The 15819-nt window shown below is 45.1% G+C and overlaps 1 protein-coding gene across 1 annotated transcript in view; it reads right to left on the reverse strand.

Moving 5' to 3' along the window:
• The window catches only part of ADAM23 (ADAM metallopeptidase domain 23), a 475404-nt gene that overhangs the window by 110316 nt on the left and 349269 nt on the right, over window positions 1-15819 (reverse strand). The window contains 2 exon segments of the mRNA XM_040441050.1: window positions 9109-9189; window positions 11924-12010. Of these exon segments, the coding sequence (XP_040296984.1) occupies window positions 9109-9189; window positions 11924-12010 (168 nt within the window).

The following is a 15819-nucleotide window of genomic DNA, read 5'->3' on the forward strand; positions in this document are numbered from 1 at the left end:
TTGCTAGCTCCGCCCACTTTGTGGTGTCCCCCCAAAATTCACAGTTTTGTTCAGGGTGACACCAACAATATGTGATCCGAGTTTGGGGAATGTAGCTTCAAAACTGTACGAGTGAGAGCGACTTGAAAATTTTCCCTGTCAAAGTCTATGGGAAAAAAGTGGCATTTGGGGGTTCGCCACAGGGGCCCGGAGGGTGAGAACGGTTATTGAAGCACAAGAAACGAACTTTGCTATATGACGATGAAGTGTGGAAAGTTTGGGGTATGTACCCCCAAAACTGTAGGAGGAGTAGCGTTTAGAAACAGAGGGGGCGCCAAGAATAATAATAACTAGATGGTGTCATTTCTGAAGAAACCACAGGATGTTGGCTTGAAATCTGATTGGCTGTTGGTGGCTCCACCCACTTTTTTGAATTTTAATCCCAGTCCTCCAGTGACCAACTGTGCCAAGTTTGAAGACTGTGCCAATAAAAGTCTAAGAGCAGCGGCAGTTTTAAATTTCCCCATTAAAACAACTGACTAAAATTTGATTGGCCGTTGTAGACTCCGCCCACTTTTTATACATTTTAACCTTTGTCACACACTGACCCACCCTGCCGAGTTTGGCTTGCATCACTTCCTGTCAGCTGACCAGTGTGACATCATCGCAGGTCCTGGAAGGTGAGAGCTGCGGGAGAGGCTTGGAGACAGGGCCTGGTGGCCAACTGTGTTTGCCGGGGAGAGCGCTGCCCTTTCCCCAGGGGGTGGCGTTCTCTCCCGGTATGGACACCCGGGCTGCAGCCGTCTTTATCGGGTGGCCGCAACAGTGGCACGGCGATGGAAGCAATGGATCTGACACAGGATACGCCTGCACCTGTGGTGTATGAAGTTGAGGTGGAAATCGAAGGCACAGAGAGACCATGCAGTCCAGAGACATTAGACACAGCGTCTGAAGGTATTCAACGATCGGGGGTAGTGTCGCAGCCAGGAGGAGGTAAGCGACACGGGACCTTTGCGAAAGTTTTGCAATCCAGAGCCCCAGAGAGGAGCGCAGTGGGAAGGAGAGGCCTGGAGACCCGTCTCTCGGGGAAGACCCGGGGAAATATTAAAAAAGGCAGGAGCTTGGACTTTGACGGCGACCCCACACAAATCAGTGCACAGTGTAAGATCCAGAGGTGCGTGAGGTGTGGAGGGAGTGACCATCTTGCCGCAACCTGTCGGAAGATCAGGTGTAACCTGTGTGGAGACCTGGGTCACCCGTTTAGTCGCTGTCCGCTTGCCTTTGCCAACCAGGCTCAGGGACAGGCTCAGAACCAGGCAGATACTAGCCGCAAGGCTGGGCCTGCAGTTGGTGAAGAGTCTGCTGCCGGGACTGGGCAGGCTGGTGAGGGGACAAGTGCCGGGGATCCTAGCACTGGAGGAAGCAAAAAGGATTCTGATAAGGTAAAAAAAATTACGCCAGCCAGGGCCAGGCGGCAGGAACAACGCCGCAAACAGAGGGAGCAGGAGGCAGCTAATCCCTCAACTGGTACCCTAGTTGAGAATCTGGCCAATAATGGCCAAGATGACAGTGATGATGATGGGAACCCCGGAGTTCATCCCGAAGAGGCCGACATCTCCGCTGTCTCTGTCTCCTCAGGTGGGGATAGTGTGGATGAGGAGGACAGTGAATGGTTGGTGAGGAGGAGGAACAAGCAGGGTTGGAAGAGAAACAGCAAGAGAGAGGGCAGGAAGGCCTCTCTTGAGTTGGATCCGTCCATCCCACTCTCCCTTGACCCGATACCAAGGAAGGTTTCGGCTGGTGCCCCTCTTGTGGAGGTCTCCAACCGGTATGGCATCCTAGGTGATACCTCCGAGGCTGGATTGGCCGAGGGGGAAGCGGGGGATGCAGTGCCGGAGGGTGAGAGGGCCTCCTCGCGGGTCGCCGGGCCCTGCCCTTCAGGGGGGAAACCTTCTGGAGGGGGGGGCCAAGTCAGATCCTGTGGGCAAAGAGAAATGCAATATGGATGTCTCCAAATGCCTGAAAAGGCAGAAAGAAAGTGGGGAGTCAGATGGTTGTGATGGTGAGGGTGGAGGTGGGGTTAAGAAGAAAGCTATCTAGTTCAATCACTTATTATGGCGGAACTCACCCCGTTGACGCTAGCAAGCATTAACGTTGCTAGTATTAAGTCAGACGTGACTCGTTATGCGGCCTTTGATTTTTTCAGCCATTTTGATGCTGATATTTTATTTTTGCAAGAGACCTGGTTGACTTCCACGGAGTTGATGGAGAAAGCAAAGAGAGAGTGAAGGCATGGTGCATCTTTCTGGTCTCTTGCGGCCGAACCACGTAGCGGGGTAGCGGTACTTTTTAAAACCGCTGGAAGAGTGGAATGCAGGAAAGTAATTGAACTAGAAATGGGAAGGTGCCTGATCCTGGATGTGCTCATGGGAGGACAAGAGCTGAGGCTCATTAACATCTATGGTCCACAAACTGTGTGGGACCGTAAATGTCTCCTCATGAGGATTAAACCTTACCTTTTTTCCAGCCGTCAGGTGATCTTTGGTGGAGACTTCAATAATGTGACAAGAGTCTGATAGGGGAGGCTCCAAAGTCAGGCTGGACACTGATAGCATCGTATTGAGTAAGATAGTTGAGGAAGCTAGTCTGGTGGATGCTAATTTAAAGCATAAGCCAAACCACGTGGACTTCACCTTTCATCAAGGTAGCCATAGGTCTAGGATAGATAGGTTTTATTTGAAGGGGGAAGCAGTTTTCTTGGTCTTGGAGACTGAGGAAGTGGTTTTCTCCGATCACTGTTTAATTTGTTTTTCTTTGAATGTTGCAGGTTTGTGGAAGTTGAATTCATCTCTCCTGGAAGATGTGACAATAAGACAATCCTTCGAGGAGTTCTTTCAGGGCCAGGAACCGTTAGTGGACCTCTGCAACAGTAAGTCAGTGTGGTGGGAGATGTTTAAAACAAGGACGGCAAGGTTTTTTCGAGAGCTTTCGTACCTCAGGTGCCAAGACAGAAATAATCTGTACCAGGAACTGAGGAAGAAACTTGAAAGTCTGGTCTCGACGGGAGGTGGCCGTGAGGATATCTCTCGTGTGAAGTCCTTGCTTAAGAGGTGTCAGTACGATAGGTACGCATCTTTGGTTGTCGAGAGGGATTTTGGGAAGTACTGCTCGCCCAACCCTTACGGCAACTGTAAGATGTCAGTAAAACGTAAGCTGGTGACAGGCCTGATTGATAGTACAGGATCCCTAAATAGGTCCAAATCAGGAATCCTGGAGGTGGTCAGGTCTTTCTACTCTCACCTCTTGGGTAGGAAAGAACTAGATCGGCACAAGTTTTCAGCTTTCTTGGCTGAAGCTGTTCCCAAGGCAGGAATGGACCCCTCTCTTGACGTTTTGTCTGAACTAATCAGGGAAGAAGAAGTGAGACTGGTCATTGAAGGGCTTAGGCTCAGGAAATCGCCAGGTCCAGATGGCTTAACATCTGAGTGGTACAGGACTTTCAAGGAACAGTTAGTTCGTCCTTTGACTGAGGTCTTTAATGAGTGTCTTTCCTCGGGCACTTTACCAAAGTCAATGGGTAAGTCAGCCCTGATTATTCTGTCAAAGGGCAAAGATCCATCCCGTATTGAGAATTGGAGACCCATATCGCTTCTCAATACGGACAGAAAGATCCTGGCAAAAATACTTTTTAATAGATTGGTGAAGTTTGCACTGAGACTTCTTTCAGGGGCTCAGCACTGCACAGTTCCCGGTCGGAGCACTTTTAGCGCCGTTCTCAGTGTCCGTGAGGCCGTGGAGCGAGGCAGGGTGGGCCTTTGGAAAGGGTTTCTTTTGACTTTGGATCAGGCTAAAGCTTTCGACCGGGTGAACCACGAGTACCTGTGGTCCGTCCTTTTGTGGTACGGTCTGCTGGGGAGGTTTGTGAATTGGCTAAAGGCTTTGTACAAAGGGGCTGAGAGTTTCCCGTTGGTTAATGGTTGGTCAGGACAGCCCTTCGAGGTGACTTCCGGTGTCCGTCAAGGATGTCCCTTAAGTTCCTTGCTGTATGTGTTTGCGATCGATCCCTTCATTAGAAGGATAGATCGTGGACCGTTAGCAGGGGTGGGGATGGGACTGGCGGGGGCAAGGGGGCCGTCTTTGAGGGTGGTAGCATATGCGGATGATGTCACCATTTTTGCCTCTTCTGGTGAGGAGGTGGGGTGGGTGGTGTCGGAAGTGGACCGTTATTCAGAGGTTTCTGGGTCTCAGATCAACCTTGATAAATGCAAAACTCTCTGGTTGGGAGAAGGAGATCCTGCTTTTGATCTCCAGGGCACTCTCCCAGAGCCCAGTCAAAGTTCTCTGCATCAATTTTGGCCAGGATAAGGACTATCATCAGAAAAATTGGGAAGGCAGACTGAAAGATGTCGGTCAAAAGGTGGACCGCTGGAAGGGTTGGTCTTTGACCCTCAGGGAAAGGGTTCACCTGTGCAAGGCTTATCTGATCCCGTACTATTGTACTTGGGCACTGTCTGTGTCCTGCCAGGCTCTCTCTGGGCAACGGTCTACAGCCTGTTTTTCCAGATGTTATGGGGAAACAGGCTGAACCTAGTCAAGAGAGATGTCACTTACCGACCAAGGAGACTAGGTGGGTTGGATATGGTCAACCCAGTGGTATTCCTAGCGCATACCTTCTTAAAAGCTAACATTGCAATCTTCTGGATGGAGAGGGCTCCTTGGTGGGTGAATTCCTGTAGGGAATGGTTTCGGCCCTTCTTCCAGGAATGGGAGACAGGAGAGCGTGTGAAAGACCTACGCTCGTCAAGGCAGAGATATCTCCCGGCTTATGTTGCCCCGATCCTGAGAATTATAAAGCGATGGGGACTCGGGAGGGGAGATATAGTGACCAAGTCGAGGTTCGACCTTGATTTTAAGGTCCTGTCTACCTTCTTCCAGCCTCCATTGCCCAAGTTGGGATCTAGAGGGCGGGTAGACTTTATTAAATTCGGTGAGGATCCCCTTGAAAGTTTGGGATGTGGCTTGGCGCTGCTCCCATGGTAAGCTATATGTAAGGGATAATGTGAAGTGTAGAAACTCTGAGGAAAGGGGTTGTCCCCGGGAGGAGTGCAGTGCTGTGCTGGAAAGTATGGACCATTTCTTGCTTCACTGTCCTTTTAATATAGAGGTCTACAAAAGGGTGGGGACTTCCATCGGCTGGCCTAGGCTGGCTGCCCTATCCTATGCAGAGTGGGCCTATGGTGCGTTCAAAGACCTGGGTGGACGGGACCGTTGCACTTTATTCCTAGTTAGCGCAGTGGTCAGGTATCACATTTGGTGCGCAAGGTGTCTAGTGTCGACGAGTTCTAAAGTCCTCCCAGTGGAGACGGTATATAGGAACATCATGGGTGACCTGGATAAAGTGCGCTCTCTTGAGAACGAAAGGTTGGGTGGCCCTAAAGTCTCTCATCTGTGGAGGGGCTTTTGTTTCAGGGTACACTAACCGAGTAACTCTCAGCCCTGGTGGTGGGCTGGCATGACACTATTAGATTTTTGTTTTGTTTTATGATTTGTTTTATGATTTACCCACACATCTGTTGTGGATAAACTGTTTGAAGGTTTTCTGAGAGATGCTATATTAGAGCATCTCAACGGAAATAAGCAAATAACACCATATCAGCATGGCTTCGTGAGGGATCGGTCATGTCAGACTAATTTAATCAGTTTCTATGAGGAGGTAAGTTCTAGACTTGACAGCGGCGAATCAATGGATGTCGTATATCTGGACTTCTCCAAAGCATTTGACACTGTACCACATAAAAGGTTAGTATATAAAATGAGAATGCTCGGACTGGGAGAAAACATCTGTATGTGGGTAAGTAACTGGCTGAGTGATAGAAAACAGAGGGTGGTTATTAACGGTGCACACTCAGATTGGGTCACTGTCACTAGTGGAGTACCTCAGGGGTCAGTATTGGGCCCTATTCTCTTCAATATATTTATTAATGATCTTGTAGAAGGCTTGCATAGTAAAGTATCAATTTTCGCAGATGACACTAAACTGTGTAAAGTAATTTACACTGATGAGGACAGTATACTACTACAGAGGGATCTGGATAGATTGGAGGCTTGGGCAGATAAGTGGCAGATGAGGTTTAACACTGATAAATGTAAAGTTATGCACATGGGAAGGAAAAATGCAAGTCACCCGTACATACTAAATGGTAAAACACTCGGTAACACTGACATGGAAAAGGATCTAGGAATTTTAATAAACAGCAAACTAAGCAGCAAAAACCAGTGTCAGGCAGCTGCTGCCAAGGCCAACAAGATAATGGGTTGCATCAGAAGGGGCATAGATTCCCGTGATATGAACATAGTCCTACCACTTTACAAATCGCTAGTCAGACCACACATGGAATACTGTGTACAGTTCTGGGCTCCTGTAAACAAGGCAGACATAGCAGAGCTGGAGAGGGTTCAGAGGAGGGCAACTAAAGTAATAACTGGAATGGGGCAACTACAGTACCCTCAAAGATTATCAAAATTAGGGTTATTCACTTTAGAAAAAAGACGACTGAGGGGAGATCTAATTAATATGTATAAATATATCAGGGGTCAGTAGAGAGATCTATCCCATCAGCTATTTATCCCCAGGACTGTGACTGTGATGAGGGGACATCCTCTGCGTCTGGAGGAAAGAAGGTTTGTACACAAACATAGAAGTGGATTCTTTACGGTAAGAGCAGTGAGACTATGGAACTCTCTGCCTGAGGAGGTGGTGATGGTGAGTACAATAAAGGAATTCAAGAGGGGCCTGGACGTATTTCTGGAGCTTAATAATATTACAGGCTATAGCTACTAGAGAGGGGTCGTTGATCCAGGGAGTTATTCTGATTGCATGATTGGAGTCGGGAAGGAATTTTTTATTCCCCTAAAGTGGAGAAAATTGGCTTCTACCTCACAGGGTTTTTTGCCTTCCTCTGGATCAACTTGCAGGATAACAGGCCGAACTGGATGGACAAATGTCTTTATTCGGCCTTATGTACTATGTTACTATGTTACTATGAAGCAGGATGGTTTGGTTTACAGGCATTGAACCATAGCTGAAAAGTCGGATTTTGTGTCATGTATTATATGATAAGTATATTGTATATATATAAGTTGACTATATAGGGACTTAATGTTTTGGGGTTAGTCAGGTTGGGAGGGTGGTTTGGGGGGGGGTTATTTATATATATTTATATGTGTGTGTGTGTGTGTATAATAAAAATAATAATAATAATTTAAATACAAAAAAAACAAAAAACTTTTTTTTCCTTACAAACCGGTCAGCCCCAGTCCGACTGGGGAGAACTATGGAACTGGAGAAGCTAGGGGTTATCCTCTTGAACTTCTGTGGGAGACCGGTTTGGTGTGTTATGTGGGGACGGGTGATGGGTCATAAGTTAGATTTAGGGTTATGGATAGGTCTTGTATATATTGTATATATTGTTGTCTTTTAATTTATTTATTCTTTTAGTTTTGTCTTAGTTATCTAAATATGTTGATATGTAAATGTGTAAATAGTGTATGGATGTGCATGAATGGGTACTATGAATGTAGAAGGGGGGGTCAGGTGGGAGTCTGGCCGGGTTAAGTCCTTTATTGGGAATGGTCCTTGTTTTGTTTTTTTACGATGTAAAATAAAAAGTCCTGCCGAGTTTGGGTGCTGTGGCTTAAATACTGTGAGAAAGTCAGCTTTTTAAAGGTTTCTCATTGAAGTCAATAGGGAAAATCTGATTGGTTGTTGTTGGCTCCGCCCACTTTTTCTATTTTTGAAGTGGAAGTAACCTATGATCTGATTTCTGGTATATGAAGCCCCTGACATCAATAATGGCAGCATTTTTCAATTTTCCCATTGAAATCAATCAAAGAAATCTGATTGGTTGTTTTTGGCCCCGCCCACTTTTCAGAATTTTAATCCTAATCCTAAATTGTCCAACTGTACCAAGTTTGGGGACCCTGCCATTAACAGTGTAAGATCAGCGGCAGTTTTAAATTTCCCCATTAAAACGACTGACTAAAATTTGATTGGCCGTTGTAGACTCCACCCACTTTTTTAAATAAATTTTAACCTTTGTCACACACTGACCCACCCTGCCAAGTTTGGGTGCTGTGGCTTAAATACTGTGAGAATGACATCTTTTTAAAGGTTTTTCATTGAAGTCAATAGGGAAAATCTGATTGGTTGTTTGTGGCTCCGCTTACTTTTTAGAGTCCCGAAATGTGACAGAAATTTTCAGGTTGACCCCATGACTAAGTGACCCAAGTTTGGCGAATTGAACTTAAAAGCTGTACGAGTGGCAAAAGTAAAACATTTTCCAATGAAAGTCTATGGGAAAAAATAGGATCTTCGGGGGGGTGCCCCAGGGGCCCGGAGGGTGGGATCGCTTAACAAAGCACAAGCAACCTATTTGGGTATGTGCCGAACAAGTGTGCAAAGTTTGGTAATTGTACTCCTAAAACTGTGGGAGGAGTAGCGTATAGAAAATTGCTAAATTTTCATTGGCTGTTTCTAGCTCCGCCCACTTTGGGGTGTCCCCCCAAAATTCACCAACAATATGTGATCCGAGTTTGGGGAATGTAGCTTCGAAACTGTGCGAGTGAGAGTGACTTGAAAATGGGAAAAAAGTGGCGTTTGGGGGCCCGCCACAGGGGCCCGGAGGGTGGGAACGGTTATTAAAGCACAAGCAACAAACTTCGCTATAGGACGAAGAAGTGTGGAAAGTTTGGGGTATGTAGGAGGAGTAGCGTTTAGAAAGAGAGCCAAGAATAATAATAATAAGCTGAACCACCAACGAATAACAGTATGTTGGCTTTTCCAAACCAACATAATAAGCTGAACCACCAACGAATAACAGTATGTTGGTTAAGCTGAACCACCAACAAATAACAGTATGTTGGCTTTTTCAAGCCAACATAATAAGCTGAACCACCAACGAATAACGGTATGTTGGCTTTTCCAAGCCAACATAATTACAAAAGTTGTTCTCATCACATTTAGAATAGGTTTTTACCAAAGTTTATGTAAAAGTTTAGGTACACTTTCATTGATAGGGGAGGTGTTGACGGGCAAGTTCTGACACTAACATCAGCTGCAGTACGTGTTACCTGGCCTGAGTCTCCAGTGCAATGTTCTGTGATGTCACATTCATTAACAGCATAGCGGCAGTCATACTCCCGAGGAAGGAACTGTGAAGATATCATAGAATACACAAAACAGACAGTTATCGTAAACAGGTTCTCCATCTACGTGCAATTTTGCCTTTTTGCAGAGGTAGAAAGAAAACTATAGGGTGTTTTTATCATTTATCAAACTTGTGTAAAGTAGAACTGAACTGAATCAGATTCCTCCTGTAATTTTCCAAAAGGAGCTGTCCAATATGAAAGGTGGAATCTGATTGGTTGCTATGGGCAACTATACCGTTCTACTTTACACCAGTTTGATAAATGACCCCAATAGTTTATATCCTGCCAATCCTTATTGCTATTTTTATGCCCTCAATTTTGGACTGCATACCTGAGTAGTGTGAAGCTGACAACAGGTAACACAATATGGCAATGCAATGCAATAATAAGAGTACCATGAAGCATTTGAATAGCAGTGCCATACAGAGCATACATAAAAACAGGGTCAAAGACAGAACAAATAACAGCCATAAAATGTCATACAGCACATAAATAACAGGCCAAAAAAACAGTGCGATTGCAAATAACAGGGTATTACAGTACATATCACAGGGCTGCACAGTGCAACTAGTAGCACACAGTTTGTAAGTCTAAAGCTTTATTACTAGAACAGATGCCTAACAACAGGTACTTTCACCCAGTGTCGGACTGGGGCTGCAAAGGAAATTCTAGAGGCCTGAAACCCTTATATCATCAGAGATTAGGGTGCTTTCACATGTAGCAGATTTTGTTGCAGAAATTTTTCCGACTGAAAATCCGTTCCATTCAACTGAATGGGTTTGTTTTGGCGGCAAGCATATGGATTTCTGCTGCATGTGAAAGCAGTCTAATGGGTTTTGAATCATGAGAATAGACCTTAGTGGCAAGTAACTGGCTCCAAAGGCAGCCACATGTTTTTTTTTTTCTGATGGATGTTTGGGGCCCATTATGGTATCAGGGTCTGGCCCACCGGTGGATGCTCTTGTGCTCTAGTGGGCCAGTCTGACACTGCTTTTACCTCTAGACACCCAGTAGTTAGCACTTTTCCATATAGACCCCTACGTTAGCAGCCATGCCATGTTCTAATGATCATTTGTGACAAGGGAGTACGTTTAAAAAAAAAAAGGAAAACTGCCAGCTCAATCTGGCATGTTGCTGAAGGGATCATTTGTGCGAACAATTCCAAGAAGAAGTGATTGAGCGCAGTGTGGCCGGCTTTACACCCATATCCTTTTACATTACAAGATAATGATTTTGTGTGCTGTTTACCTTTATTAATGGTGTCGCTCCATTTAGATGTGAGCGATTTAGAGAATCCATCACTATAGAGTGGCAGTAATGACTTCATATTAGCAGTATTCATATTAATCTAAGAAATTCTCCATATTTTCCCAAAGTAGTTAAAGAGTAACTAAAATTTTGTATACAATTTTAATAAGATGTTCATAATCACATAATAACACTTTTTCTAATATACTTTATTAATGTTTTTTGTATTTTTCATACACTTTCCCTCCCTAAAGCGCACCATTCACTGTGCACTTAAAATTGACATTTCTGTACATTGCTGATTGATCAGCGGTGTACGGAGTACGGGCTGTAGACATTTTATGAATGGGGCCGCCGCACAGTGAGTACGGGCAGAAGCGCATATTGCTGCTCCTGCCATGCCCCCCGGAGGTTTACTAAGTCCTGGCATAACACATGGGTACCCTGTACCCATGTGCTATGCCAGGATTAGCCAAGCAGAGCAGGCTCCTGCTTTTGCCCGCTTCGCTAAGATAAGAGCTGACATGCAGGACTCTTAGCTAAGCAGAGCAGGCACAGGCAGGAGCACGCTTCGCTCAGCTAACCCTGGCATAGCACATGGGTACAGGGTACCCATGTGTTATGCCAGGACTAAGTAAACCTCCGGGGGGCAGGGGCATGAGCAGCAATGTGTGCTCTTGCCTGTACTCACTGTGCCGCTGCCCCATTCATAAAATGTCTACAGCCCCTACTCCGTACACCGCTGAGCAGTCAGCAATGTACAGAGAAGTGAATTTTAAGCGCACAGTGAATGGTGCGCTTTAGGAGGGAGAAAGTGTATGAAAAATACAAAAAGCATTAATTAAATATATTTAAAAAAGTGTTATTATGTCATTAGAAACATCTTATTAAACTTTTATTCAAAAGTTTAGTTACTCTTTAAAAATGTAATTTCGATTCCAGTGAACTAAGTTAGGTTCATTTCACATCTGCGTATTTAAATTCGGCAGGCTGCTCCGGCAGAGGAACAGCCTGCCAGAGTTCCCCATATCAGCCACAGTGCTTTGGGCCAGATTAAAAGTTATGTCGACAGCAGGCATTTATGCTGGAAAGCAACCAGCTTCCATTGAGGTTAATGGGAATCCGGCAGTGCACGACTCTATTTGGCTACGGCAGATATATCGTTTTGTGGGAAAAGATTCAGTAAAACTTGTGTTTAAGGCCGAATGCACACGGCCGTATGCATTCGGCCTTATTCATTTAAATTCCTGCTCATTTAGGGCTTTGAGATCAAGGAGGCGGTCCTATCAGTGATTGACAGCCTTACCTCAAAACGGAATGCCTCTTAAAGGCTTCCATTTTGCATTTCGTACGGGAATTTCGTTATAAACTTAACTTATAACGGAATGCCATAAGGCAAGTGCATACCCACCCTTAGTGTTATCGGCTATAGACAGTATATGTTATATGACCCTGTAACTAGCTCTTGCAGCAGACAAGTTGTACTCACCAAGCAGGAGGTGTTGCAGCATGGTCCATCACTACAGTGTGCCCCATTAGACAGGGAGCATTTCTTGCAGCAGTCTCCAAAACAATCCTGGATAAAATGTTTTGTCTATGAGAAAGGCAGAACATGGACACTCCATGTGGGAAACATTTATGTGATAAGCTGATGCTCATCAACCCATCTCATTCACATGGCATGCTAAAAATAGTATTTTATTTAATTATTAACATCAGCAAGCTAAAGAGATATGAACATGAACACATCTTTTATGTCAGATTTAGGTCATTGCAGAGCATTCAAAAACAGTCACCATTTTGATCTAAAAGGCCAGACAGTGCAGTTAAAGGGAGTCTGTCACCACATTTGGGCATATTAGACTGATCAAATAGCGTTATATGTGCCACCCAGAACTTAAAAACGGTACCTTTGTTGTATGTAACAGAGTTTTCTTTTAGCCGAAAATGAACTTTTAAGATTATGCAAATGAGCCCTCTCAATTGCCCAGGGCGGCGTCTCAATCCTCCGAGCCCCAGGCAGCACCTCCTCAACGGCTCATAACCCCGCCCTCCGTGTGCCTCTGCCCGCCCGTTTACTCCCCTCCTCTGTCCTTTTCCACTGCAGCTGCGCGGTCAAATTCGTAGCGGGCGCATGCGCAATGCAATGCCCGCTCCTGGCAGGGCATCGCAATACCTACTGCGCATGCGCCCGCTACGAATTTGACCGCGCAGCTGCAGTGGAAAAGGACAGAGGAGGGGAGTAAACGGGCGGGCAGAGGCACACGGAGGGCGGGGTTATGAGCCGTTGAGGAGGTGCTGCCTGGGGCTCAGAGGATTGAGACGCCGCCCTGGGCACTTGAGAGGGCTCATTTACATAATCTTAAAAGTTCATTTTCGGCTAAAAGAAAACTCCGTTACATACAACAAAGGTACCGTTTTTAAGTTCTGGGTGGCACATATAACGCTATTTGATCAGTCTAATATGCCCAAATGTGGTGACAGACTCCCTTTAACTAGAATAAGATGTGGCTAAGTCAACCATCATGGCTGTCGGACCACCCGTTATCCATGTGATTAGTAAATGGCCTTAAATTTTAAATGTTACAAATCTTAAAAAAATTAATAAACCATGTAAAGTATGTAAATTAAGTCCAGAGACCTCCAGAACTTTGGAGCTGCATTTGAAAACCACTGAAATCTTAAAGGGGTTGTCCAAGTTAAAGGGAACCTGTCACAGGGATTTTGTGTATAGCGCTGAGGACATGGGTTGCTAGATGGCCGCTAGCACATCCGCAATATCCAGTCCCCATAGCTCTGTGTGCTTTTAATGTGTAAAAAAAACATATGCATATGCAAATTAATCTAAGATGAGTCCTGTCCTTGACTCATCTCAGGGACAGGACTCATCTCAGGTTAATTTGCATATGGATCAAAACGGTTTTTTTTACACAATAAAAGCACACAGAGCTATAGGGACTGGATATTGCGGATGTGCTAGCGGCCATCTAGCAACCCATGTCCTCAGCGCTATACACAAAATCCCGGTGACAGGTTCCCTTTAAAAGACAGAGACAGTGTTAAAATAATAAAAGATGTTATATTCACCTGTTCTAACTCCCTCTGTTCAGCTCTTGTGCTTTGATACTCCCAGCAGGGCTCTCTTTATATCGCTGCCCATATACTGCACATGACCACTGAGGCCAGCGATTGGCTGAAGCTGTCACATGCAGTATGCTAGACATCATCGCTGCAGCCAAAAACATGACTGCACAGCTGCTGTAGCAGTGAGAATCAGACAGGGGGTGGTGGAGCAGAGGGGGTGTGAATAGGTAAGCATTTTTTAACAACTTGCCAGCCTTTTAACCCATTTGGGGTTGTAAATAGTAAATCCTTTACCCTGGTGTGACTGGATGCAAACTTAACCCCTTCATGGCCACCATGTATGGTGGAGGTTGTGACATTAAAGATGGCGCTTGCTCAGGTGTTGAGTGGATGCCATAGCTACTAGATTTCTGCTGTTTTACAAAACAAGCATCTGGAGACAAAGTCCGTAATGAGTAATAATGCAGACCACAGCATCTCAGCAGTGAAATCCGGGGAGCTCTGCACTCTCAGGGGCCTGAACGGCTCCCCTGCACTAAGATCAAGGGAACTGTTCAGTTCCTGTTACAGCCTTGGGCCCTCTGAAGGATCCAAGGCCTACCACACTAATGCTCCACAGGCAGGGTTCCCCAGGAACATAGCGATACTTCCATAGCCTGCAACGGTAATTCATTGCAGTTTAGAAAAGTGAGACGTCCGTGGGGCTTTCCAGCTTCCCACTATATTGTAATCTGGTTCTAGCTTTGTTAGGAAGAGGTTGGCATGTACTATATGATGCCTGATTTTCATTTCTTCCATCAATCATGGCATCATTTTTTCTGCTGTGTCACATTAGGGGAACATACTACTATAGGCGCTATAATATGGTAGTCTAACTATTGGGATCACTATAAAGGTCATTATAATTACTGGGGGCACTACAGGAGTCATTATAAGTACTAAGTGCACTTTAGGGGGCATCATAAGTACAAGGGACACTATAGGATGACATTACAACTAGTGGGACACTACAAGGAAATTATAACTACTGAGGGCATTATTGGGGCATTATAACTGTAGGGGCACTATAGAGGGACCTTATTACTACTAGGGACACTATAGAGGGGCCTTATTACTACTGTTGCCACTATAGAGGGATTTTATTACTACTGGGGCAACTCCTGATGAGCAGAGGTACCAGGAATTGGACCTCGGCCAATCTGATATTAATGACCTATTCTAAGGATAAGTCATCAATAGTAAACTCCCAGAAAACTCCTTTAAAGAGGACCCATCAGCTCTCATGATCTACCTCTTAATAAATGCTTGTATTCCCCATAATATAACAATTCTTAAATATCTATGTCAGGGGTCTCAAACATGTGGCCCCTGAGACAGCCTGCAAGATATCAAGGGGGAGGTTGCTATTAACTAATGAGAGTTTAACCCCTCAGTGACCACTCATACGCCTTTTTATGGCGGTCACTAAGGGGCCTTAGGCTGGGCCGACACTTTTTTACAGCGGCTCAGTCTAAGTGCTGTACATGCAGCGCAGAGTGGGGGCCCGACTCTCACATGAGCCACGGCCCTGCTCTAACAGCCCGGACCAGCAGGAGTGCCAATCCGGGCTGTTTAACACTTCACATGCTGCGGGCAATGGCTCCCGCTGCATCTAAAGTGTGACAGAGGGAGCGGACTCACTCTGTCTCCCGTTGGCACCCCGCAAATGCGATCGCGGGGTGCCGGTATGTGTGAAGGCCAGCAGGGGTCTAATGTAGGCCCCAGACCAGCCTTGAGTAATTTCCAGCACCAGAGAGGCGCAGCATGTAAGAATAGCACTGATATTAAAATGCAATGCAGTATAGGGATAATGCATTTCATTTTAAAATCAATCAAAAAGCTGTCTGTTATAGTCCTCTTGTGGGACTATTAAGATGTGAAAAAAAGTAAAAAAAACATTTATTCAATAAAAAAAATCCCATAAAAATAATTACGCTTTTTTTTTCATTGAAAATATGCTTTTCAATTAAGAAAATTCCCCCAAAAATCTCCCCCATATGTTTGGTATTGCCGCGTCCATAACGACCCAGACTACATAAATATCATATAAATTATCCCCTACGGTGGACGCAGTAAAAAAGAAACTATCAAAAAGCGCCATTTACTCCAAAATAATACCAATGAAAAATACAAGTCGTCCCGCAAAAATCAAGCCCTTACACAACTCCATAGAAAGAAAAATAAAAAAGTTATGGGTCTTGGGAAGCGGCAATGCAAAAACATTTTTTTCTCTTAAAAAAAAGGGTTTTATTGCAAAAAAGT

Source organism: Bufo bufo, chromosome 7 (genome assembly GCF_905171765.1).
Source record: "Bufo bufo chromosome 7, aBufBuf1.1, whole genome shotgun sequence".
Taxonomy (NCBI): domain Eukaryota; kingdom Metazoa; phylum Chordata; class Amphibia; order Anura; family Bufonidae; genus Bufo; species Bufo bufo.